General features: G+C 49.3%; 1 protein-coding gene across 1 annotated transcript in view; it reads left to right on the top strand.

Annotated features, from left to right (window-relative positions):
• Positions 1–1,457: 1,457 nt before the first annotated feature.
• Positions 1,458–26,851, top strand: part of MAP2K6 (mitogen-activated protein kinase kinase 6) — a 61,107-nt gene continuing 35,713 nt past the window's right edge. Inside the window, exons 1-2 of the mRNA XM_075350672.1 lie at positions 1,458–1,691; positions 18,616–18,735. Of these exons, the coding sequence (XP_075206787.1) occupies positions 1,563–1,691; positions 18,616–18,735 (249 nt within the window). The 5' untranslated portion in view covers positions 1,458–1,562. The remainder of the gene's footprint in view (positions 1,692–18,615; positions 18,736–26,851) is intronic.

Here is a 26,851-nt window from a genome sequence, read left to right on the forward strand (position 1 = left end):
TAGTGAGCCTGTGGCGATCCCTGCATATATCTGCACATACAGGTGGGGCTGACAGGCGCAGGTGTATCCGCGATCCACCCGCGCCTGCTTGCCGCTTATATCGCGCTGTCAAAATGTGACAGTGATTTTAAATGTCCACTGCAGGGTTCGCGCCTTTCCCTACCGCCATCAGAGGCCCCGTGAAGTGATCACAGGGAGCCGATAGTTGCCATGGTAGCTTGCGGTCTCATGACTTATTTACTGTGTGAACCAGCAGAGCAGCAGCTGTAACAGGAGTGCTGCATTTCTGCTGATCAGAGCTGTGCCGCCGATCCATAAAGTCCCCTAGAGGGACTAATAAAATGTATAAAAAAACCTAAATTCATTCTCCCCATTGAAAATAAAACCATAAAAAAATATATATACGCACGCGCGCACACACATATATTTGGTATCGATATGCCCAATCTATCAAAATATAAAATCAATTATTCTGATCGGTACACAGCGTAGCGATTGGAAAAAAAAAAACAACCCAAAATTAGTTGGGGTTTTTTTTGGTCTCCGTGAGTTTTTTTTTTTTTTTTAATAATGCAATAACGGGTGATTTATAAAGTGGCATCTACACAAAAATTGTATAACTAAAAATGACCGCTCAAGATGCAAAAAAAGATAAACCATCACTGAACCCCAGATCCGAAAAAATTAGAAAGTAGTGGAAAATAGCAACACAAGCCCAATCTCCCCCCTCCCCCCCGTTTCCAGTACACTATATGGTAAAACTAATAGTTTAATTTAAAAGTTTGCAAAAAATAAGCCCTCATATGACAAGATCAATGGAAAAATAAGAGTTACCGCTCTCAGAAGAAGGGGAGAACGAAACGAAAAATGGACAATCAGTCTCTATTTCCAGACAGTGAACAGAGCAGAGTCCGCGAACGATCGGGCCAAGGCTTTGCAGACCTCCAGTCTTAGATCACTGAGGGTCTAAGTGTTTGGACTCGGTTGTGGTACCTGTAAGCAGTAAAAGCTCATAAAGTTTACTCCTCATCCTGTCTGATTGCTTAGTGGATCCGGCCGGTGGAAGCTTAAGTTTGTGGTGACGGAACTGTTCCTTATTTTCAGTGCCTGTCACTACTGATCTGTCCATGACCCAAGAATGGGACATTGTGTTCCCGCCGGTGGAGCTGCCAAAATCCATGTAAAATCCACCTCTGAACTCTGCACATATGAAATCCTCATCATCTTCCGGCAGTAAATGGCCGCTACACACTTTACCGCGCTGCAGAAACCTTGTGCCCTGGCGCGGCTGCAACCTGCACCGCACAAGCCCGGGTATGAGCAGTTAATTAACGCCGCGCTGCATGAGATGACGATGCTGCTTGCCAAGAGCTTTCCAATTACGCAGCAAATTCTCAGCTGGCCTGCGGAGGAAGGAGGTGCCATCCCTTTTGGCAGCTTTCCAGGCTATAGAATCACAGCGGCGGGCGGCTGCTGCTCGGCCGGCACTGTGACTGCACATATGGCATGTTGTTGTCATCCTTATATAATGGGCCATCGATTTCTGATCATTGCCTTCTCATATGTTTGTGCTTCAGAACTTTGAGGTAAAAGCCGATGACTTATTACCTATCGAAGAACTGGGTCGGGGCGCCTACGGCGTGGTGGAGAAGATGCGCCATGTGCCGAGTGAGCAGATCATGGCTGTCAAGGTAAGAGGCAGTGACTTATTTTCCTCTAAAAAATAAAAAAACAAACAAAAAAAAACATAGATATATAGAGATTTGTAGATATACTGTGTGTGTATATGTATATATATGTGTGTAATATATATATATATATATATATATATATATATATATATATATATATATATATATATATATATATATATATATATATATATATATATATATATATTATACACACTACACTACACTACACTACACATGTGACACATATATATATATATACACCGTCTCATTCAAAAAGTTTTCTTTACTTTCATGACTCTGAAAATTGTAGATTCACATTGAAGGCATCAAGACTATGAATTAACACATGTGGAATGAAATACTTAACAAAAAAAGTGTGACACTACTGAAAATATGTCTTTTCTTTGTCGCTCCATTGGGAGACCCAGACAATTGGGGTGTATAGCTATGCCTCCGGAGGCCACACAAAGTATTACACTAAAAGTGTAAAGCCCCTCCCCTTCTGCCTATACACCCCCCGTGCTCACGGGCTCCTCAGTTTTTATGCTTTGTGCGAAGGAGGCAGACATCCACGCATAGCTCCACAGCTTGGTCGGCAGCAGCTGCTGACCAGGTCGGATGGAAGAAAAGAGGGCCCATAACAGGGCCCCCAGCATGCTCCCTTCTCACCCCACTTTGTCGGCGGTGTTGTTAAGGTTGAGGTACCCATTGCGGGTACACAGGCAGGAGCCACATGCTGTTTTCCTTCCCCATCCCTTAAGGCTCTGGGTGAAGTGGGATCCAGGACCGGTCTCTAGGCACTGGGACCGTGCTCCCTCCGCAGCCCCTGGGAATCTGCAGGATAGGAGCTGAGTATCGTCAGGGACAAGGCCCTGCTACTATGAGGTACTCTGTGTCCCCGTGGGGACCGCGCATGGAGCGCTGGTGCCAGTCACATTACAGCACTGCTGGGTGTGTTAGTGCGCCGGACATGGAGCGCTTGTGCCAGACACTTTCCAGCACGGCTGGGTGTGTTAGTGCGCCGGACATGCAGCGCCTGTGCCAGACACTTTCCAGCACTGCTGGGTGTGTTAGTGCGCCGGACATGGAGCGCTTGTACCAGACACTTTCCAGCACGGCTGGGTGTGTTAGTGCGCCGGACATGGAGCGCTTGTGCCAGACACTTTCCAGCACTGCTGGGTGTGTTAGTGCGCCGGACATGGAGCGCTTGTGCCAGACACTTTCCAGCACTGCTGGGTGTGTTTGTGCGCCGGGGGACTACCGCGCGGCCGCTCTTAGTGCCGGCCGCGCTTATAACTTTAGTCCCCGGCTTCTGCGGCCTAGTGTCGTTTATTCCCGCCCACAGGCCTGCCAGTCAGGGAAGGGGCGGGACGCTGCACGGATCGTCAGCGGAGGGCTGGAGCATACATTAGTATCCTCCTCCCTCCTCACTCAGTACAGTGGGGCACTGGGTTCCCGCACTTTTCTTGGGCACGCCCACGGTCTCCTCCTCCTCACAGAACGCCGGCAGCCATTCCTGTCAGCGATTCAGACGCTGGAGAGGAGAGACAACACAGGGAGACCCAGGCAGGGAATCCGGTGACCACACAACTGCTTTGAGCGGTCGGTAAGCAGCACCTATGGTGCTGGCCCCACTGAGTACCGAAGTGTATATATATATATATATATATATATATATATATATATATATATATATATATATATATATATATATATATATATAGGCTTATAGGCTATACATTGCACTGTACGGTCGCTCTGTTGATTTTTGGCTATATACCCTCCTGGTTGTTCTCAGAGGAGACAACATGTCATCTGCAAAAAGCAAGGGTGCCAAAGCACAGGCGTACTTTGCAACTTGTACCTCATGTACAGCTGTACTACCGGCAGGTTCCACTGACCCTCATTGTGTGCAATGCTCGGCCCCTGTGGCACTTACTCAGCCGGAGCCTCTGCGACTGGTGGCCCAGGTGGATCCACCTGCTACCACTGTCCAGGTGACAGGGACGGAGTTTGCAGCCTTTGCTGACAAACTGTCTGAGACTATGGATAAATGGTCTGCTAAAATACTGGAAGCATTGCAGTCCAGACCGGTGATTCAGGCCCCGGGCTCTACCCAATCCTTGATCCCTGGTCCCCCTCAATTGGAACAGCAAAGTGCCCCTGGGGTATCCCATAGGTCCCAGGGTGAGGTCTCTCACACGGACCGCAGTCCCAGGCCGACCAAGCGGGGTCGCTGGGAAGATCCCTCCACCTCATCACACTGTTCAGGGTCCCAACAGGGGGACTCTCTGGAGGATGAAGCGGAGGTATCAGATCAGGATTCTGATCCTGAAGCCGCTCTCAACCTAGATACGCCTGAAGGTGACGCAGTAGTGAATGACCTTATAGCGACCATCAATCAGGTGTTGGATATTTCTCCCCCAGCTCCTACAATTGAGGAGTCTGCTTCTCAGGAGAAATTCCGTTTCAGGTTTCCAAAGCGTACATTAAATATGTTTCTAGATCACTCTGACTTCAGAGAGGCAATCCAGAAAAACCGAGACTGTCCAGACAAGCGTTTTTCCAAGCGTCTTAAGGACACACGTTATCCCTTCCCCCCCGAGGTTGTCAAGGGCTGGACTCAGTGTCCTAAGGTGGATCCTCCAATCTCCAGACTGGCGGCTAGATCCATAGTTGCAGTGGAAGATGGGGCTTCACTTAAAGATGCCACTGACAGACAGATGGAACTATGGTTGAAATCCATCTATGAAGCTATAGGCGCGTCTTTTGCCCCAGCATTTGCTGCCGTATGGGCACTCCAAGCTATCTCAGCTTGTCAGGCGCAGATTAATGCAGTAACACGTACATCTGTCCCACAAGTGGTGTCCTTAACCAATCAGGCGTCGGCGTTTGCGTCCTACGCCATTAATGCTATCCTGGACTCTGCGAGCCGTACGGCGGTGGCATCCGCCAACTCGGTGGTACTCCGCAGGGCCATGTGGCTACGCGAATGGAAGGCAGACTCTGCTTCCAAAAAGTTCTTAACCGGTTTGCCATTGGCTGGCGACCGCTTGTTTGGTGAGCGATTGGATGAAATCATTAAACAATCCAAGGGAAAGGATTCATCCTTACCCCAGTCCAAACCAAACAGACCTCAACCACGGAAGGTACAATCGAGGTTTCGGTCCTTTCGGACCGCGGGCAGATCTCAATTTTCCTCGTCCAAAAGGCCTCAGAAAGATCAGAGGAACTCCGATGCATGGCGGTCTAAGTCACGTCCTAAGAAGACCGCCGGAGGAACCGCTCCCAAAGCGGCCTCCTCATGACTTTCGGCCTCCTCAAACCGCATCCTCGGTCGGTGGCAGGCTCTCCCGCTTTTGCGACGCCTGGCTGCCACAAGTAAAAGACCGATGGGTGAGAGACATTCTTTCTCACGGTTACAGGATAGAGTTCAACTCTCGTCCTCCGACGCGTTTCTTCAGAACATCTCCACCCCCCGACAGAGCCGAGGCTCTTATGCAGGCGGTGGGCACCCTGAAGGAGGAAGGAGTGGTGATCCCGGTTCCTCTTCAGCAACGGGGTCACGGTTTTTACTCCAACTTGTTCGTGGTGCCAAAAAAGGACGGATCCTCCCGTCCCGTTCTGGACCTAAAGCTGCTCAACAAGCATGTGAAAACCAGGCGGTTCCGGATGGAATCGCTCCGCTCCGTCATCGCCTCAATGTCCCAAGGAGATTTCCTGGCATCAATAGACATCAAAGATGCTTATCTCCATGTACCGATTGCGCCAGAGCATCAGCGCTTCCTGCGCTTCGCCATAGGGGACGAACACCTTCAGTTCGTGGCACTACCTTTTGGCCTGGCAACAGCCCCACGGGTTTTCACCAAGGTCATGGCAACAGTGGTGGCAATCCTACACTCTCAGGGACACTCGGTGATCCCTTACTTAGACGATCTACTTGTCAAGGCACCCTCTCAAGGGGCATGCCAACACAGCCTGAACATTGCTCTGGAAACTCTCCAGAGTTTCGGGTGGATCATCAATTTTCCAAAGTCAAATCTGACACCGGCCCAATCACTGACATATCTTGGCATGGAGTTTCATACTCTCTCAGCGATAGTGAAGCTTCCGCTGAACAAACAGCGTTCACTACAGACAGGGGTGCAATCTCTCCTTCATGGTCAGTCACACCCCCTGAGGCGCCTCATGCACTTCCTAGGGAAGATGGTGGCAGCAATGGAGGCAGTTCCTTTTGCGCAGTTTCATCTGTGCCCACTTCAATGGGACATTCTCCGCAAATGGGACAGGAAGTCGACGTCCCTCGACAGGAACGTCTCCCTTTCTCGGGCAGCCAAAGCTTCCCTTCAGTGGTGGCTTCTTCCCACTTCTCTGTCGGAGGGGAAATCCTTCCTGCCCCCATCCTGGGCTGTGGTCACGACGGACGCGAGCCTGTCAGGGTGGGGAGCGGTCTTTCTCCACCACAGGGCTCAGGGGACTTGGACTCAGACAGAGTCCTCCCTTCAGATCAATGTTCTGGAGATAAGGGCAGTGTATCTTGCCCTAAAGGCGTTCCAGCCGTGGCTGGAAGGCAAACAGATCCGAATTCAGTCGGACAACTCCACAGCGGTGGCATACATCAACCACCAAGGCGGGACACGCAGTCGGCAAGCCTTCCAGGAAGTTCGGCGGATTCTGCTGTGGGTGGAAGCCACAGCCTCGACCATATCCGCAGTTCACATCCCGGGCGTAGAAAACTGGGAAGCAGACTTTCTCAGTCGCCAGGGCATGGATGCAGGGGAATGGTCCCTTCACCCGGACGTGTTTCAGGAGATCTGTTGCCGCTGGGGGATGCCGGACGTCGACCTAATGGCGTCCCGGCACAACAACAAGGTCCCAACGTTCATGGCACGGTCTCAAGATCACAGAGCTCTGGCGGCAGACGCCTTAGTTCAGGATTGGTCGCAGTTTCAACTCCCTTATGTGTTTCCTCCTCTTGCACTGTTGCCCAGAGTGTTACGCAAGATCAGGGCCGACTGCCGCCGCGCCATCCTCGTCGCTCCAGACTGGCCGAGGAGGTCGTGGTACCCGGATCTGTGGCATCTCACGGTCGGCCAACCGTGGGTACTACCAGACCGACCAGACTTGCTGTCTCAAGGGCCGTTTTTCCATCTGAATTCTGCGGCCCTGAACCTGACTGTGTGGCCATTGAGTCCTGGATCCTAGCGTCTTCAGGATTATCTCAAGAGGTCATTGCTACCATGAGACAGGCTAGGAAACCAACGTCCGCCAAGATCTACCACAGGACGTGGAAAATATTCCTGGCGTGGTGCTCTGTTCAGGGTGTTTCTCCCTGGCCGTTTGCCTTGCCCACTTTTCTGTTCTTCCTTCAATCCGGATTAGAAAAGGGTTTGTCACTAGGCTCCCTTAAGGGACAAGTCTCTGCGCTCTCTGTTTTTCTTCAGAAGCGCCTAGCCAGACTTCCACAGGTTCGCACCTTCCTGCAGGGGGTTTGTCACATCGTACCTCCTTACAAGCGTCCGTTAGAACCCTGGGATCTGAACAGGGTGCTGATGGTTCTTCAGAAACCACCGTTCGAGCCAATGAGGGATATCTCTCTCTCACGCCTTTCGCAGAAAGTGGTTTTCCTAGTAGCAGTCACTTCGCTTCGGAGAGTGTCTGAGCTAGCAGCGCTGTCATGCAAAGCCCCCTTCCTGGTTTTTCACCAGGACAAGGTGGTGCTGCGTCCGGTTCCGGAATTTCTCCCTAAGGTGGTATCCCCCTTTCATCTCAATCAGGATATCTCCTTACCCTCTTTTTGTCCTCATCCAGTTCACCAATGTGAAAAGGATTTGCACTTGTTAGATCTGGTGAGAGCACTCAGATTCTACATTTCTCGTACGGCGCCTCTGCGTCGCTCGTCGCTCGGATGCACTCTTTGTCCTTGTCGCTGGCCAGCGTAAAGGGACACAAGCTTCCAAGTCAACCCTGGCTCGGTGGATCAAGGAACCAATTCTCGAGGCTTATCGTTCCTCCGGGCTTCCGGTTCCCTCAGGGCTGAAGGCCCATTCTACCAGGGCCGTGGGAGCGTCCTGGGCTTTGCGGCACCAGGCTACGGCTCAGCAGGTGTGTCAGGCGGCTACCTGGTCGAGCCTGCACACTTTCACGAAACACTATCAGGTGCATACCTATGCTTCGGCAGATGCCAGCCTAGGTAGGCGAGTCCTTCAGGCGGCGGTTGCCCACCTGTAGGACGGAGCCGTTACGGCTCTATTATGAGGTATTATTTACCCACCCAGGGACTGCTTTTGGACGTCCCAATTGTCTGGGTCTCCCAATGGAGCGACAAAGAAGAAGGGAATTTTGTTTACTTACCGTAAATTCCTTTTCTTCTAGCTCCAATTGGGAGACCCAGCACCCGCCCCTTTTTTTTGTATACACATGTTGTTCATGTTGAATGGTTTCAGTTCTCCGATATTCCTTCGGATTGAAGTTACGAGTAAAGCAAGAAATCACCAGTTGGTATTTCTAGAGGACACTACTCACATGTATTAAATATTTTAGCACCAGTGAGGATAAATTACTAAAACTTAGCTTTTATTTAAGCTCTTTAAAATTCAACAAAAACAGACACTATAAAATACACTTAGGATCACCCTGCAGGTAGCCAAGGTGCATGTTACCATGCTGTAATGCACAACCCTTGGACAAATACCAATAGGGGGAGTACAGTTATGTGTAATACTGATATCAATTACTGTCACCTATGCGCATTATAAAGATATTAGACAGATGTTCCGTTATCTAAATGCCAAATTTGGAGATCTATCTCCTCAAAGACAGTAAGATATAAACAATTCCCTTATGCAGGGGTTAATTACACATACTAGAATATAAAACTTAGAAAGATCTCACCCATTTGGAGGATCTTCAAACGTTTGGTACGGCAGTCCGTCTTTTGGAGGGGTCACAAAGGGGCCTGTGGTCCAGGCTGGGTATAACTTGCCCTAAACCCCCTTGTCTCCCGTCCTTACAAGGACGGTCCACATCTGAACCTATGTCCTTGCAAAAAGTAGTCCCACATGCCTCCCGCCTCCCGACGCGTTTCGTCACTTTCTGTGACTCCTCAGGGGTCCAAGCATGAAAGATCATGTAGTGGGTCAAAAGAGTGGTGTGTGACCTGCAGAGTCCAAACACCAAATGCTGCCAACCGCCAGCCCCCTCATTAGTCATCTATAAGTATATAGTTAAGGGCCCGCACAGCCAATCCTAACAACCTCCAATCAGGTGCAACTCATGAATAAACTCAGAACTCACCATTTGAATAATGATTGTCACCATGCCGCCGGCTTCCCACGTGTCCCGGGCATTATCATGTTGTCCAAACTCCATTATGCCCCGGCGTGTGCCGCACTTCCGGGTGGCGGTCACGAGAGGGAGGCCTGATCCGCATCACGTGGTGCATTCGTCACCACGTGGTCGGACATGTAATCTCGCGCGTCACCATGTCCTTCAGTGCGGACCTCCGATATCAGGCCCGCCCACAGACAGAGGCCAGTTCCGCATCACGTGGTGCACTCCGCACCACGTGATCAGACATGTGATAAGACACATCACAATGCCCTTCAGTGTGGTCCTCCGATATCGGGCACGCCCACAGAGCCCACAATCAATAATCACGCACAAAGTACATATCCCTTAGAGTAAGCCATTGGGTTATAGTGTTATTATTATACTCAGTTATGTAAATGTAGTTTTATATCAGGGAATCCCCCACACATGGAAGAGATGTCACGTGATGCAAACCACGTGATCCACCCTGCCATCGTATCAACAACGGAGGGATTACATGCTTCAAAACCACCCACTGTCCCTCCAAAGGGCCAAACATACCATATGGAGCGTAATGTATTGCACTGTGCATATTGAAAACAGTGCCGTGTATCAGCCAACAGTGGAAGGGGATACATATAATCGGCAGTAATACTGCACATGTGACCAAATAACATTATCTCTCGGGGGGGGGGGGGGGGGGGGAGGGGGGGTGTTTCTGCAGGAAAAATACATATTCACGTGTTCAAGTAACTCATGGTTACAAAAGGAGTCCTACAGAAACATACAGCCCCATATTCTCCCTGATATATTTCCCATACCACACTAAATAATATGTCTAGACGTAATGATATCGATTAAGAATACTGACACAGCTCTTAAATTACAGCAGCAGATTTATTTCAGGGGATTACTTAAGAATTATTTCTTTACACCCATTCCCCCAGGGGAGTGTAAATAAATCATGAGTATAATAGGAGTTAGTGTATTTTAGCAAAAATAACACCACGGAGTGCACCACGTGATGCGGAACTGGCCTCTGTCTGTGGGCGGGCCTGATATCGGAGGTCCGCACTGAAGGACATGGTGACGCGCGAGATCACATGTCCGACCACGTGGTGACGAATGCACCACGTGATGCGGATCAGGCCTCCCTCTCGTGACCGCCACCCGGAAGTGCGGCACACGCCGGGGCATAATGGAGTTTGGACAACATGATAATGCCCGGGACACGTGGGAAGCCGGCGGCATGGTGACAATCATTATTCAAATGGTGAGTTCTGAGTTTATTCATGAGTTGCACCTGATTGGAGGTTGTTAGGATTGGCTGTGCGGGCCCTTAACTATATACTTATAGATGACTAATGAGGGGGCTGGCGGTTGGCAGCATTTGGTGTTTGGACTCTGCAGGTCACACACCACTCTTTTGACCCACTACATGATCTTTCATGCTTGGACCCCTGAGGAGTCACAGAAAGTGACGAAACGCGTCGGGAGGCGGGAGGCATGTGGGACTACTTTTTGCAAGGACATAGGTTCAGATGTGGACCGTCCTTGTAAGGACGGGAGACAAGGGGGTTTAGGGCAAGTTATACCCAGCCTGGACCACAGGCCCCTTTGTGACCCCTCCAAAAGACGGACTGCCGTACCAAACGTTTGAAGATCCTCCAAATGGGTGAGATCTTTCTAAGTTTTATATTCTAGTATGTGTAATTAACCCCTGCATAAGGGAATTGTTTATATCTTACTGTCTTTGAGGAGATAGATCTCCAAATTTGGCATTTAGATAACGGAACATCTGTCTAATATCTTTATAATGCGCATAGGTGACAGTAATTGATATCAGTATTACACATAACTGTACTCCCCCTATTGGTATTTGTCCAAGGGTTGTGCATTACAGCATGGTAACATGCACCTTGGCTACCTGCAGGGTGATCCTAAGTGTATTTTATAGTGTCTGTTTTTGTTGAATTTTAAAGAGCTTAAATAAAAGCTAAGTTTTAGTAATTTATCCTCACTGGTGCTAAAATATTCGGATTGAAGTTACTTTAAACCAATTATAATTTTTTCCTCCTTCTTGCTTTTGCACCAAAACTGAGGAGCCCGTGAGCACGGGGGGTGTATAGGCAGAAGGGGAGGGGCTTTACACTTTTAGTGTAATACTTTGTGTGGCCTCCGGAGGCGTAGCTATACACCCCAATTGTCTGGGTCTCCCAATTGGAGCTAGAAGAAAAGGAATTTACGGTAAGTAAACAAAATTCCCTTCATCTTCTAGGTTCTTCAAAGTAGCCACCTTTTGCTTTGATTACTACTTTGCACACTCTTGGCATTCTACTCCCTTGATGAGCTTCAAGAGGTAGTCACCGGAAATGGTCTTCCAACAGAGTTGAAGGAATTCCCAGAGATGCTTAGCACTTGTTGGCCCTTTTGCCTTCACCCTGCGGTCCAGCTCACCCCAAACCATCTCGATTGGGTTCAGGTCTGGTGACTGTGGAGGCCAGGTCATCTGGCGTAGCACCCCATCACTCTCCTGCTTAGTCAAATAGCCCTTACAGAGCCTAGAGGTGTGTTTTGAGGTCATTGTCCTGTTGAAAAATAAATGATGGTCCAACTAAACGCAAACTGGATGGAATAGGATGCCGCTGCAAGATTCTGTTGTAGCCATGCTGCTTCAGTATGCCTTCAATTTTGAATAAATCCCCTACAGTGTCACCAGCAAAGCACCCCCACACTATCACACCTCCTCCATGCTTCATGGTGGGAACCAGCCATGTAGAGTCCATCCGTTCACCTTTTCTACAAGGACACGGTGGTTTGATCTGAAATTTGGACTTTTTAGACCAAAGCACAGATTTCCACTGGTCTAATGTCTATTCCTTGTGTTCTTTAGCCAAAACATGTCTCTTCTGCTTGTTGCCTGTCCTTAGCAGTGGTTTCCTAGCAGCTATTTTGCTATGAACGCCTGCTGCACAAAGTCTCCTCTTAACAGTTGTTCTAGAGATGTGTCTGGTACTAGAACTGTGTGTGGCATTGACCTGGTCTCTAATCTGAGCTGCTGTTAACCTGCGATTTCTGAGGCTGGTGACTCGGATAAACTTATCCTCCGCAGTAGAGGTGACTCTTGGTCTTCCTTTCCTGTGGCGGTCCTCATGTGAGCCAGTTACTTTGTAGCGTTTTATGGTTTTTGCCACTGGACTTGGGGACACTTTCAAAGTTTTCCCAATTTTTCGCACTGACTGACCTTCGTTTCGTAAAGTAATGATGGCCACTCGTTTTTCTTTACTTAGCTGCTTTTTTCTTGCCATAATACAATTTCTAACAGTCTATTCAGTAGGAAAATCAGCTGTGTATCCACCAGACTTCTACACAACTGTTGGTCCCAACCCCATTTATAAGGCAAGAAATCCCACTTATTAAACCTGACAGGGCACACCTGTGAAGTGAGAACTATTTCCGGTGACTACCTCTTGAAGCTCATCAAGAGAATGCCAAGAGTGTGCAAAGCAGTAATCAAAGCAAAAGGTGGCTACTTTGAAGAACCCAGAATATAAGACATATGTTCAGTTGTTTCACACTTTTTTAAGTATTTCACTCCACATGCGTTAATTCATAGCTTTGATGCCTTCAATGTGAATCTACAATTTTCAGAGTCATGAAAATAAAGAAAACTCTTTGAATGAGGTGTGTCCAAATATATATATATATCTCTATCTCTCTATGTCTCACGTGTGTGTATGTATGTATGTATGTATGTATGTATGTATGTATGTATGTATATTTTATATACACACACACACACACACACACACACACACACACACACACACACACACACACACACACACACACACACGTTAGACAAAACAATGGAAACAGCAACTAAAGTTAGTTTAATATGGTGCAGGTCCACCTTTTGCGGCGATTACAGCCTCAATTCTCCGAGGTATGGATTCATACAAGGTGTGAATTGTTTCCGAAGGAATTTTAGCCCATTGTGCAGTTAAAACACCCTCCGATTCTTAGACGTCGATTTCCACCACCATCGTCGCTCAAACCTGAATCTCTAAAATCGACCATAAAGACTCAATAATGTTGAGGTTTGGGGATTGTGGGGCCAGATGAGATGCTCAACTTCATTAGAATGTTCCTCGTGCCATACAGATTCTAGCTGTATGAATTGGTGCATTATCATCTTCAAAGATGGCGTTCCCCTTGGATACAGTGCTTGAACCATGGGATGCACTTGGTCGCCCAAAATGCCTAAATAATCTCGGCTGTTAATTCTTCCATGAAGGGATATCATTGGCCTGGCGGATCTCCACGAAATAGCACCCCGGATCATCACAGAACCTCCGCCATGTTTTACAGTTGGGAGAAGGCAGTCTGGATGGAATGCTTCTTTCGGCTGTCTCCAAACGTACACTCGGCCGGAGGTCGGAAAAAGGGGAAACGATGATTGGTCTGAGAATATCACATGTTTCCACTGCTCGAGGGACCAATTCTGGAGGTTTCTACACCACTCTAAACACTTGGACACATTTGTCATTGAGAGCAGCGGTTTTCTAATTGCAGCTCTTCCATGGAATCCAGATTTGTGCAGCTCCCAACGAACAGTTTTCATGGAAACTGGGTTCTGTAGGTGTTGATTGAGCTCAGCAGTGATTTTCGGAGCCGTGGTCTTGCGATGCTCTGTTACAATTCACTTTAGAGTCCGACGGTCTCTCTCTGTCAACTTGGACTTTCGGCCGGTCCTTTGCTTTGCTGCGGACGTTTTTCCTTCTCTTTCAAACGCAGTCATTACTTTGCAGACAGTACCTCTGGACACGCCAAGCATTCAGGCACTTTCTGTTACACTAGCGCCTGCCATACGAGCACCAACAATTTGGCCTCTTTGAAAATCTGAGAGGTCTGCCATTGGTATCTGGTTCTCATCAATGTTCTTCTTACAATTCTGCAAAACAAACAGGTAATTTACATACACATATCATAACACAAATAATCAACTACAAAACATTAACATATGTCACTGTTTGCATGTTTATAACATGTTCGAAGATTATGACGCCAAAACATTAGGTGTTTCCATTATTTTTTCCCTGTATGAGATATATAGAATATATATATATATATATATATATATATATATATATATATATATATATATATATATATATATATATATATATATATATATATATATATATATATATATATATATATATATATGTGTATATGTATATGTGTGTACATGTATATGTGTGTGTGTATATGTATATGTATATGTCTCATATACATATATATAATTATTATTTATATATATATATATATATATATATATATATATATATATATATATATATATATATATATATATATATATATATATATATGTTGTTTGTTTTTTTTTTTTCACATTTGACCAGTTCTCTTTTAGGGTGCATTGACATGACTGTCCTGTTTTTGCGGTCCGCAAAAAAAGGTCCTATTTTTCCACAGGTGCATCCGTGTGACACCCGCATCTATTCCGTTCTGTATACGGTCCGTGTGACATCCAGTCTGCAAAAAAACGGGTGGAGGGATAACTACAGTCACTTTTTTTGAGTTTTGTCCCTGCATTTCGCAGGACTGTCAGATTAATCCCTCGCTGACTCTGGGTCGGCAGGGGATTGATCCTTTTTATCTGGCCAGGTGCTGGTCCCCATATAAAGTTAATAGGGAACAAAATCCGGCGCAAAGGAGTAAGAGCAAGCGTTTCATACTCACCGATTACTGGGGTGGCTGTCACACTGCTCCCGCGACAGATCTTCTTCCCGAGCCAGCCGCTCATTAGGGTCAAACATATTCACTGCTTCCCTCACTCACTGACGTCTGTGATTGGTTGCAGTCAGACGTGCCCCCACGCTGAGTGACAGCTGTCTGACTGCAACCAATCAATGCCGCCAGTGGGCGGGTCTACATAGTACAGTAAAATAAATTAATAAAAACTGTGTGAGGTTCCCCCAATTTTGATACCCAGCCAAGATAAAGCCTCACAGCTGAGGGCTGGTATTATCAGGCTGGGGAGAACCACGTTATTTATGAGCCCCCCAGCCTAAAAATATAAGCCAACAGCCACCCGGAATTGCCGCATCCATTAGATGCGTCACTCACGGACTTTACCCGGATCTTCCCGATTTCCCTGATGTGGTGGCAATCTTGGTAATAAGGAGTTAATAACAGACCATAGCTGCCACTAAGTCCTAAATTAGTGATAGCATGCGTCAGAGACAAGCCATGATCATTAATCTGCAAGTGAAAATAATTAAACACAAACACCTAAAAAATCCTTTATTTGAAATAAAAGGCAAAAAAGCATCCTCTCTTACCACTTTATTTACCCCCAAAACATCCCATCCAGGTCTGACATAATCCACACGAGGTCCCACGAAGCTTCAAGCACTGCTGCATCTGAATCTCACAGCGACAGCCATAAAACATTACCGCCTGCTGTGAGATTCAGGCTGCAATTGAAGTGAGCTGCGTGGTCAGTGGAGATGTTACTCAGGTGATTTCCGTTCACTGGTGGAGGACTCCAGCTGTGATGTCACTGCTAATCACAGACAGCAATACTTGATGTGAGAACATGGCAGACCATGGAACTCTGTGATGAGCGCTGATGTCACGAGTTCAGTGGAGCTCATCACTGCAGGTAATGAACTTGCCTAACCTCATGTCGGCACTCGTCATAGATGAGAAAGACATATAATGTTTCACTTCCTTGCATTTTGTAATCTTGTACCCTTTATTGCCCTTCATGTGGCACTAAAGGGTGTTTAGCCTTGTACTTGGCTAAAAAATAAATAATGAAAAAAACCGACGGTGGTCCCCCTATTTTTTGTAGCCAGCAAAGCAGACGGCTGCAGACCACAGCTGGAAGCCTAACCTTTGCTGTAATCCAAAACAGAGGGCACCCCACACTTATTTTAAATTAAATAATTTAAAACAAAATTTGTGGGGTCCTCCCCAAATTTGATCACCAGCAAAGGACCACTGTGGTCTGGTATTCTCAGACTAGGGAGGGTCATGGTTGTTGGAAACTCTCCAGTCTAAAAATAGCAGGCCATAGCCACCCCAGAAGTTGTGCATCCATTAGATCCCGCTGCCTTGGTGCAGTGGGAAACGGGGAAATATTAGGGGTTGATGCCAGCTGTGTAATGTCACCTGGCATCAAGCCCCGGCATTAGTGATGTCTGGTATCTGATAGCCGTCGTGACATCACTAACCCAGTCAGGAATGAAAAAAGAAAAAATTAGACGACAAACAAATTTTTATTTGAAAAACCACTCTCCAAAACATTCCCTCTTTCACCAATTTATTGGAAAGTAAAATCAAATCTGGGTCCAAGGTAATCCAATCAGGGGGTCCCACGACGATCCATACTCACTGTCCCAGTTAATGAAGAACAGAATTTCCCCATTGGCTGGGAGAGCAGTGCAGTGACCTGAGCTAACATCAAGTAGGTCAGCCCAGGTCACCGCAGGGCATGACGAGTGCCGACATAATTAGGTTAGCTAGGTACATTATCTGTGGTGTTGAATTCCGCTGTACTCCTGACGTCGGCGCTCGTCACTGATTTCCATTGTCCACCGCGTTCACAAGCTAAGTTTTGCGAGCTGCACGTGACGTCACAGTCTTTGGCTACGTGTGAGACTCTATGTGAGAACGTAGCGGGGCATGGAAGTCAGTGATGACTGCTGACGTCAGGAGTGCAGGACTTCATCACCGCGGGTAATGAACTTGGCTAACCTCCTGATGTCGGCGTTAGTCATCCCTGCAGCTGCTCGCACACTGCTGTGTGAGCAGATACTGACACTGCAGTGCGGGCAGCTGTGGAGCTGGCGCAGGAGCGGGACACAAACTGCAGGGGCTCTCGACGAAAGCCACGCGGAAGTGCCTCTGTGCGGCTTCCGGGGATTTTACAGACTCATTGACTTGTATTGAGTCACCGTCAGTTATTACGGAACAGAATAGGACATGTTCCATAATAATGGAATGGACATACGGCATCCAATGTGTTTTTTTGTAGGAACTGATAGCACACGGGAGTGCTTCCGTGTGCCATCCGATCCTACACAAAACACATTGAAAAGATGGTCTTGTCAGTAGGTCTGTAAAAAAAGGAAATGACAAGAACAAACGGAACGGTCGTCTGAATGAGCCCTTAACCAGACTTTCCACTTTTTTGACAAGTTGCTTAAGGACTTCGCTCAGCAGACCTAGTCTGTGGTACTATTATCTCACCATGTCCCCAAACAAGTTAACTCTCAAACCCCATTTTAGATTTACAGAAGATGTAAAATCTAATGCATGGCTGTTTTTATAAGAGATATATATATATATATATATATATATAGATATATATAGAGATAGATACCGTGTTTCCCCGAAAGTAAGACAGTGTCTTACATTCTTTTTACCCCCAAAAGTGCCACTATGTCTTACTTTCGGGGTATGTCTTATATTGGAAAAAATCCCACAGCAATCGCAGCATGCAATGTACCGTATGGGGACTTGCCGCAATTGCGCCCTAAGTGTACCGCAAGTTAAGGAAACTTAACCACCAGCGGCTGCACATGAGGGCACTGCGGCTGCGTGATTTTGTATGTTGTCCGTGGTCCTGATGGACCACGGACAACATTACTGCAACATTTCAACATTTCTCGGTAGCCGAGCGTTCAGCTGGCAAGTGTCAGCTCTCAGCTGAGCGCTCAGCCGCCGGCATGTCAGGGCGTTCAGCTGAGCGCCAGACCGCCGGCATGTGTCAGCTCTCAGCTGAGCGCTAAGCCGCCGGCATATCAGGGCGTTCAGCTGAGCGCCCGACCGCCAGCATGTGTCAGCTCTCAGCTGAGAACTAAGCCGCCGGCATGTCAGGGCGCTCAGCTGAGCGCTTTGCCGCCGGCATGTCAGGGCTCTCAGCTGAGAGCTGTCACATGCCGGCGGCATGTCAGGGCGCTCAGCTGAGCGCTCGGCCGCCGGCATGTTAGGGCGCTCAGCTGAGCGCTTTGCCGCCGGCAAGTCAGGGCGCTCAGCTGAGCGCTTTGCCGCCGGCATGTCAGGGCTCTCAGCTGAGCGCTCGGCCGCTGTAACTGTACTGTAAAGAAGAAAAAAAATAAATAAATTTTTACTACGTCTTACTTTCGGGGTACGTCTTACATTAGCCGACCCCCCCAAAACCCCCACTACGTCTTACTATCGGGGGTGTCTTACTATCGGGGAAACACGGTAGATATAAATCTTATTTTATTTTCTTCTGTCTATGGAACCGTTGTTAGGACTTGTATTTCATGTGGCAAGGTGTCGTTTTTTATTGGTACAGTTTGGATACTTATGTTTTGATCACTTTCAATTTTATTGGTGAGTGGGATGACCCAAAAGTGCAATTTATGGCATTTAAAATTAAATTAAATTTTTTTTTGTAGTGTTTTGTTTTTATATTTTGAACAGCATTTTACAGTTGCAGTGATGAAAATATGGCTACTTTATTTTGGATTGGGGAAAATGGAATAAATTTAACATTTATTTATTATTTTTCTTCCCTCCCCATCTAATGCTGTCCTTTTCTCTGTAGCGCATCCGGGCCACCGTGAACAGCCAGGAACATAAGAGACTTCTGATGGATCTGGATATATCTATGCGCACAGTAGACTGTGACTTCACTGTCACATTTTATGGAGCGTTATTTAGAGAGGTAGGTCCCCGGAATTAAGAGAATTTAAAGGGTTACTTTCACCACATCTTGCCACTTTGATGCAGAGACATTAGCTCAAAGTATTTGGCACCTAATGAGTTATCATATATCTTTCAATGGGAGGGGGGGTTGTGTTCACCCTGTTTGACGCTGGCCAATCCTAAACAGACAGCAACACATTAGAGAAAGAGGAACACATCCCCACCAGAGTGTGAGCAGGTTTCAGTGTGTGAAATGTCATGATACAGCTTTGGAGTACTGGTCTAACCTCCTGCATGATTAGAAATTTCTGGGAATAGAGCACAGATTACAAACACCTTTCAGAATAGATCCTGGCAGTCAGTGTGGGTGAGTTTAGTTCTGTTCTATTACAAGCTCTTCTCTCCTAGCACTGTAACCGCTACTCAAAGGTGTGTGTATTACACTCATGTCTGTGTTCACAGGAACTTACCGCTTTGCAGTGAGAGCAGCAGGCTGTTACTAAGTGAGATGTAATGACACTCTGCTCCACCATTTAGAATGACCCAATGTGAGAGCTCTTAGTGATCTGTGCTTTACTCCCAGCACTTTCTAATGATGCAGGAGGTTAGACCAGGAGATCAGAGCTGTATCATTACATGAAAAACCTGCTCTAGGCTATGGTTGAGGCTAGGGTATCTTCCTCTTTTTCCAGTGTGTTGCTGCCCACTTCTTTTTGGTCAGTGTAATATAGGGAGAAGTACACATGTAGTGAAAACATCTGCGAACCACCAACTGGAACTTATTCGCAATCAAAGCATTTGGTTAACTATTAAAGGCCGCTTTACACGCTACGATTTATCTGACGATATGTTGTCGGGGTCACAGTTTTCATGACTCCCTTCCATCATCATTAGCGATGTCGTTGCATGTGACACCTACGTGCAACTCCGAACTATCGCAAATAGGGTGAGAATCATTGATCGTTGACACGTCGTTCAGTTTCAAAATATTGTTCGTCGTTTGGATCACAGCAGACATATTGCTACGTTTGACACCCTGCCAACGAGGAACAACATCCACACGACCGCCTTGGTCAAACAATATATCGCTGAATGATGTAGCGTCTTTTGTGAGATGTGTACGTGTGACCGCTACAAAACGACCTATGAGCGATCTCGGCAAATCGTAACAACGATCTGGGCGTGTCACATCGCTGGCGATATCGTTGTGTGTAAAGCAGCCTTTAGTCTGCAATATAGACACACAAGAAAAAAGTATTTCTTTATCGCTTCATTGGGGGACACAGAGACCATGGGTTGTATGCTGCTGCCACTAGGAGGCGACACTAAGCAAAATAAGGAAAACTCCTCCTATGCAGTATACACCCACCAACTGGCAATTGTACCTCAGTTTAAGCTTAGTGTCCATAGGAGGTGGACACACTTGGGGCTGCTCCAGCCCCTCAGGTTTGTATTTTTAATCTTTTCCCCTTTTTCTTTTCAGACACAGCTCGTCGGGCGACAGGGTGTAATTGCTCACCCTGCTCTCCCCCCTAGAGGCCGGTCGCACTGAAGTGGGGTCCGTCCGCCACTTCCGTTGACTTCCGTGCCTGTCTGGCAGGACCCTACCCCCCTAACACTCTCAAGACTGTTTGGGGGGCATCCGCACAGAGGGACAGGCGGATGGTCCTTGCCCCCCTCCCCCTGCACGCCCGCTCTCCACAGCCGGCCTGATCAGGGAGGGGAGACGAAAAAATCCTTGGAAGAACCCCGTCTCCCTATGCCCTTCCCAGGGATCAAGCCAAGGAGGACAGGATCAAGCAAGGAGGACTATCAGCCACCGGGACAGGTACCCATCCCTTGTCCCGGGTCATGGGGGGCTCCGTTCCAAAAAAAAAAAAAAAAAAAATGTCTCTTTAAATCATTATCTATAAAGCTTCGTTTCTTACCTGGGTCAGCTTCCCCCAGGCAGTACGCCCCGTCCTCAGCGCCGTCCTCGGCTCCCCCTGCGGTCTCACCTAAAAATCTAGTCCCCGGCTTCTCTCCGGCCTAGCTCCCGTTAGGCCACGCCCCCTCCCGGCCGGCCTATCGCGTCTGCCCTTACTTCTAGCAGGCCTGCCCGCTCCAGCAGCCAGTCAGGGGAGGCCTCTGCGCGCCCTTTCTCAGCCAACCACGGGCCTCCTCTCTCTCTCTATCCCGGCCGATACCTGCAGTCTGCGCGCCGTTTTTTCGCGCTCTTTTTTCGGCTCCTCCTCCGGCCTGGGCCCTCAGCAGCATTCACTGCCCTGCGATCTCCTGTGCGGCAGACACGCTCCACGTGCAGCCACCGGCCTCACGTCCCTGCAGCTCCTCGGAGCCCCCACCTCTGCTCCCTCAGCCTGCATAGCTGAACAGGAAGCGCCTGCACACAGAGACAGCTCAAACACAGATCGACAGAATCTGGGTAAGCTCTGCCACTGGGAGGCAGCTCCTTCCCCAGTACCTCACCCACCTGGCATCCTCCTGTCTCTCTTCCCTTGCCTCACTCCCTCTCTTCTGTCCTATGTCCAGCACAAGAGCGACCCGCTCTCAGACACAGGCCATAGTGCTTCACTTCGCCTGCTCCTCTTGCCTAAAGAAATTTCCCTCAGGGCAGTCCTCCCCCATCTGCGTAGCCTGTAGCACCCCTAACATGACTACCACGGAGCCCCCCACCGCCCGTAACGAGGACTCGGCCCCCATGCCTGGGTGGGCCTCAGCACTCTCCCAGTCTGTGGACAAGCTAACTGACATGTCTCAGTCCTTAGCATCGGCCATAGACCGGCTGTCCGCCTCCTCCTCTGGAGTCCCTCCGGTAACCCAGAGCGAGTCTGAGCCCGCAGCGCCTCCAGCCCGGCAAGGCAGAACCCACAGGAGGTCTAGGAAGCGGTCCCTCTCTGGGTCATCCTCCAGCTCCCCTAGCCCTGCTATGGCCGCCAGAGCATCACGCTCGCCGTCTCCTGCCTCTTCTGCGACAGCTCCAGATTCGGACCAGGACTCTGCTTCTGACTCCGATCTGGACTCTGAACATATATCCAAGCTGACCGGTATGATGGACAGTCTGGTCATTGCTGTCAATCAGACCCTAGAGGTACAGGATATTGACCCGGCGCCTACCTGTCAGTCCCTTTCAAGAGAGCCAAGAAGCTGCCAAGAAGCTTTGGCAACCACAGGGAGTTTGAGGATATTTTTCTTCAGCGCTCTATTGGGAGACCCAGACGATTGGGGTATAGCTACTGCCCTCTGGAGGCCACACAAAGCACTACATCAAAAGTGCAAGGCCCCTCCCCCTCTGGCTATACCCCCCCCGTGGTATCACGGGTTCTCCAGTTTTAGCTTTGTGTGCGAAGGAGGTCAGACATCCACGCATAGCTCCACAGATTTTAGTCAGCAGTAGCTGCTGACTATTTCGGATGGAAGAAAAGAGGACACATATAGTGTCCCCAGCATGCTCCCTTCTCACCCCTGGATGGTGTTGTAAGGTTGAGGTACCTATTGCTGGTACGGAGGCTGGAGCCCACATGCTGCTTTCCTTCCACATCCCCCTGAGGGGCTCTGTGGAAGTGGGATCCTGCCGGCCTCAAAGCTCTGACGCCGGGCTCCATCCACAGACCCATTTGAACCTGTTGGATACGGAGCTGGAGTACCGTTCAGGGACATGGCCCTGCACCATTACAGGTACTCTGTGTCCCCGTACACACAGGCACAGCACACTCCAGACTTGCTGGGTGTGCTAGTGCGCCGGGGACAGTAATGGGTTACAGTCACTGCAGCTTTGCTGAGTGACTTTGTGTTTTGGGAACTACCGCGCCGGACGCTCCGGGAGCGGCGGCGCGGCTGGGACTTGTAGTTCGCCGGGGACTGGGCGCCGACCGCGCTTTTACGGCGGCGGCGCTTATAAATCCAGTCCCCGGCTTCTGCGGCCTAGTGCCGCTTCGTTCCCGCCCCCTCCCTGTCACTCAGGGAAGGGGACAGGCGCTGAGCAATCAGCAGCGCCGAGGGCTGGAGCCTTTTTACATGCTCCAGCCTTCTCACTGCACACTGTCGGGCGCCGGATTCCCGCTCTGCCTTGGGGGCACGCCCACGGCCCGCCCCTCCTCACATGAGCTGGGGAAGAAGCCGGCAGCCATTACTGAAGTCCGAGCTCGGATTTTCGGCAACCAGGCAGGACGGTGGCGATCATACACCCGCTTATAGGCGGGCGGTAAGCGGCACACATAGTGCTGACCACAGATAACTGCAGTGTGTACATGTGTTGTTTTTAACTGCACAGGTCGCTATATGCCCGCTTGGGGAGCGACACATTAGCAGCAGGAAAGCAGGTGTGCTAAGGCACAGGCTTTCTAGGCTGCTTGTATTGCACGACTGAGGTGTTCATTTGTGTTTATGTGTTATACATTGCACTGTACAGTCGCTAGTCTTAGCTATATTCTCCTGGAATGGCTAGACTACAGCAGCAGAAAACCAAGGGTGCTGGGGCACAGGTTTTTTTCTATGCTGCTTGTATTGCATGGGCTGCAGTGTGCATTTGTACTTGTGCTTGTATGCTATACATTGCACTGTATGGTCACTCTTCTGGGCCATATTCCCCTAGATGACTAGTCTACAGCAGCAGAAGAGCTGGGGTGCCAGGGCACAGGCTTCTATGCTGCTTGTATTGCATGTGCTGCAGTGTTCATTTGTACTTGTGCTGGTATGCTATACATTGCACTGTAGGGTCACTCTTGGCTATATTCCCCTAGATGACTAGTATACAGCAGCATAAGAGCAGGGGTGCCAGGGCACAGGCTTCTATGCTGCTTGTATTGCTTGTGCTGCAGTGGTCATTTGTACTTTATGCCTGTATGCTATACATTGCACTGTACGGTCACCAATCTTGGCTATATAATTCTAGATAGCTAGTCGGCAGCGGCAAAACAGCAACACAGATTTTCAGTGCTGTTTTTACTACATGGGATGCTGTTCATGTCACCGTCCCATTGTGTGCATGCTCCCCCGTAGCACGTCGTCTGCCGGGGTCTCCAGCACTTCGTCTGCCGGGGTCTCTACTAGTTGTGGCCAAAGAAACCACCTGTCAACCCTGTCCATGGACAGGGACGGAGTAGTCATAATATAGAGACTTGCAGTCCAGACAAGACAGGCCATGGGCAATCTACTTGACCAAAAGGCAGCTCTTCAGGGCTTTGATACTGACATAGCTATCGATCCGGATACACCGGGTGGTAACGCCATACGGAATGATCCGATACCGTCCATCAATGGAAGGTTGGATCTTTCTCCCTCAGCTCCCCCAGTGGAGATAGGAGACGAACAGGAGAAGTCCCTTTTCAGTATCTCACACAGATGTTGAGTATTTTTCTGGCCACGCTGACTTCAGAGAAGCAGTCCAGGAACACCACGCTTACCAGATAAGCGTCTTCTCCAAACGTTTTTAGGATACACGTTATCCCTTTTCCCCTGACGCGGTCAGTGCTGGACCCAGGGTCCAAAGGTGGATTCTCCAATCTCCAGGCTTGCGTCTAGAGACATAGTTGCACTGGAGATGGGGCTTCACTTAAAGACGCCAGTCACAGACAGATGGACTCTGGTTGAAATCTGTCTAGGAAGCTATCGGCGTGTCGGTTGCTCCGGCATCCACAGCCGTATAGGCAACCTAACCTTTTCAGCTGTTCTTGCGCAGCTGGCCTTGAGCACAGGGACATCTGTACCGCAGAGGCGTCCGTAACCCGCAATGTCTGCACTGCGACTTACCCTGTTAATACTGTCCTAAAAGTACAGTCGAGGTTTCGGTCCTTCCCAAGCTCCGGTAGGTCCCAATTGTCCTCGGGCAAAAGGGCTACTAAACCTCAGACGGGCTCAGATTCCGGCCGGGCTCAATCACGCCCAAGGAAGGCAGTCGGAGGAACCGCTACCAAGGCGGTCTCCTCAGGACTCTCAGCTCTCTCTCTCTCTCCGCATCCGCGGTTGATGGCAGAACCCCCCGCCTTTGGCGACATTTAGCTGCCACAGGTCACAGACCGGTGGGTGGCGAACATTGTGCTCACGTGCACAGGACAGTGTTCTATTCTCGTCCTCCGACTCCATTTCCCTGCTGCAGGCGGTGGATGCTCTAAGAGCAGAAGGAGTGGTGATCCCTGTCCCCCCTCAGGAACGAGGGCGAGGGTTTGTACTCCAATCTCTTTGTGGCTCCAAAAAAAGGACGGTTCCTTCCGTCCCGTTCTGGTCCTGACACTGCTCAACGAGCATGCGAACTCCAGGCGGTTCCGGATGGGATCCCTCCGATCCGTCATTACCTCAATGTCTCGAGGAGACTTCCTTGCCTCAACAGACATCAAAGATGCCTATCTCCACGTGCCAATTGCTACGGAGCACCAACGTTTTCTACGTTTTGTGATAGGAGACGAACATCTTCAGTTCGTAGCTCTGCCATTCAGTCTGGCGACAGCCCCACGGGTGTTCACCAAGGTCATGGCAGCAGTGGTAGCAGTCTTGCACTTTCAGGGACACCCGGTGATCCCATACTTGGACGATCTACTCGTCAAAGCACCCTCCCTCGAGGCATGCCAACGCAGCCTGAATGTTACGCTGGAGACTCTCCAGACTTTCGGGTGGATCATCAATTTGGCAAGGTCAAATCTGTCTCCGACTCAATCACTAACGTATCTCGGCATGGAGTTTCATACTCTATCAGCAATAGTGAAGCTTCCGCTGAACAAGCAGCGTTCACTGCAGACAGAGGTGCAGTCTCTCCTTCAAGGCCAGTCGCACCCCTTAAGGCGCCTCATGCACTTCCTAAGGAAGATGGTGGCAGCCATCGAGGCAGTTCTCTTTGCGCAGTTTCATCTGCGCCAACGGCAATGGGACATTCTCCGCCAATGGGACGGGCAGTCAACCTCCCTGGACACGGAAGTCTCCCTTTCCCAGACGGCCGAGGACTCTCTGCTATAGTGGCCATAGCCCCCATCCTGGGCACTGGTCACGACAGATACGAGTCTGTCAGGGTGGGGAGCAGTTTGTCTCCGCCACATGGCTCAGGGGACGTGGACTCAGCAGGAGTCCACCCTTCAGATCGATGTTCAAATCGGGGCAGGGTATCTTACCCTATTAGCCTTCCAGAAGTGGCTAGAAAGAGAGCAGATCCGAATCCAGTCGGACATCTCCACAGCGGTGGCATACATCAACCACCAAGAAGGGGCGCGCAGTCAGCAAGCCTTCCAGGAAGTCCGGCGAATCCTCATGTGGGTGGAGGACACAGCATCCACCATATCCGCAGTTCACATCCCGGGCGTAGAAAACTGGGAAGCAGACTTCCTCAGTCGCCAGGGTATGGACGCGGGGGAATGGTCCCTTCACTCGGACGTGTTTCAGGAAATCTGTTGCCGCTGGGGGGTGCCGGACGTCGACCTAATGGCGTCTCGGCACAACAACAAGGTCCCGGCATTTATGGCACGATCGCGCGATCACAGAGCTCTGGCAGCAGACGCCTTAGTGCAAGATTGGTCGCAGTTCCGGCTCACATATGTGTTTCCACCTCTGGCACTCTTGTCCAGAGTACTGCGCAAAAATCAGATCCGATTGCAGCCGCGTCATACTCGTCGCACCAGACTGGCCGAGGAGATCGTGGTACCCGGATCTGTGGCATCTCACGGTCGGCCGACCGTGGTCACTACCAGACCGACCAGACTTACTGTCCCAAGGGCCGTTTTCTCCATCGGAATTCTGCGGCCCTGAACCTGACGGGGTGGCTTTTGTGTCCTGGATCCTAGCGTCTTCAGGATTATCCCAAGGGGTCGTTGCCACCATGAGACAGGCTAGGAAGCCCACGTCTGCTAAGATATACCACAGAACGTGGAAGATTTTCTTATTCTGGTGCTCTACTCAGGGAGTGTCTCCCTGGCCATTTGCATTGTCTACTTTTCTTTCCTTCCTACAATAGGAGTCAGAAAAGGGCTCGTCGCTCGACTCCCTCAAAGGGCAAGTCTCAGCACTATCCGTGTTTTTTCAGAAGCGGCTAGCACGTCTTTCTAAGGTGTGCACGTTCCCGCAGGGGGTTTGTCATATCGTACCCCCGTACAAGCGGCCGTTAGATCCATGGGATCTGAACAGGGTTCTAGTTGCTCTCCAGAAGCCGCCTTTCG

Source organism: Anomaloglossus baeobatrachus, chromosome 5 (genome assembly GCF_048569485.1).
Source record: "Anomaloglossus baeobatrachus isolate aAnoBae1 chromosome 5, aAnoBae1.hap1, whole genome shotgun sequence".
Lineage (NCBI taxonomy): Eukaryota > Metazoa > Chordata > Amphibia > Anura > Aromobatidae > Anomaloglossus > Anomaloglossus baeobatrachus.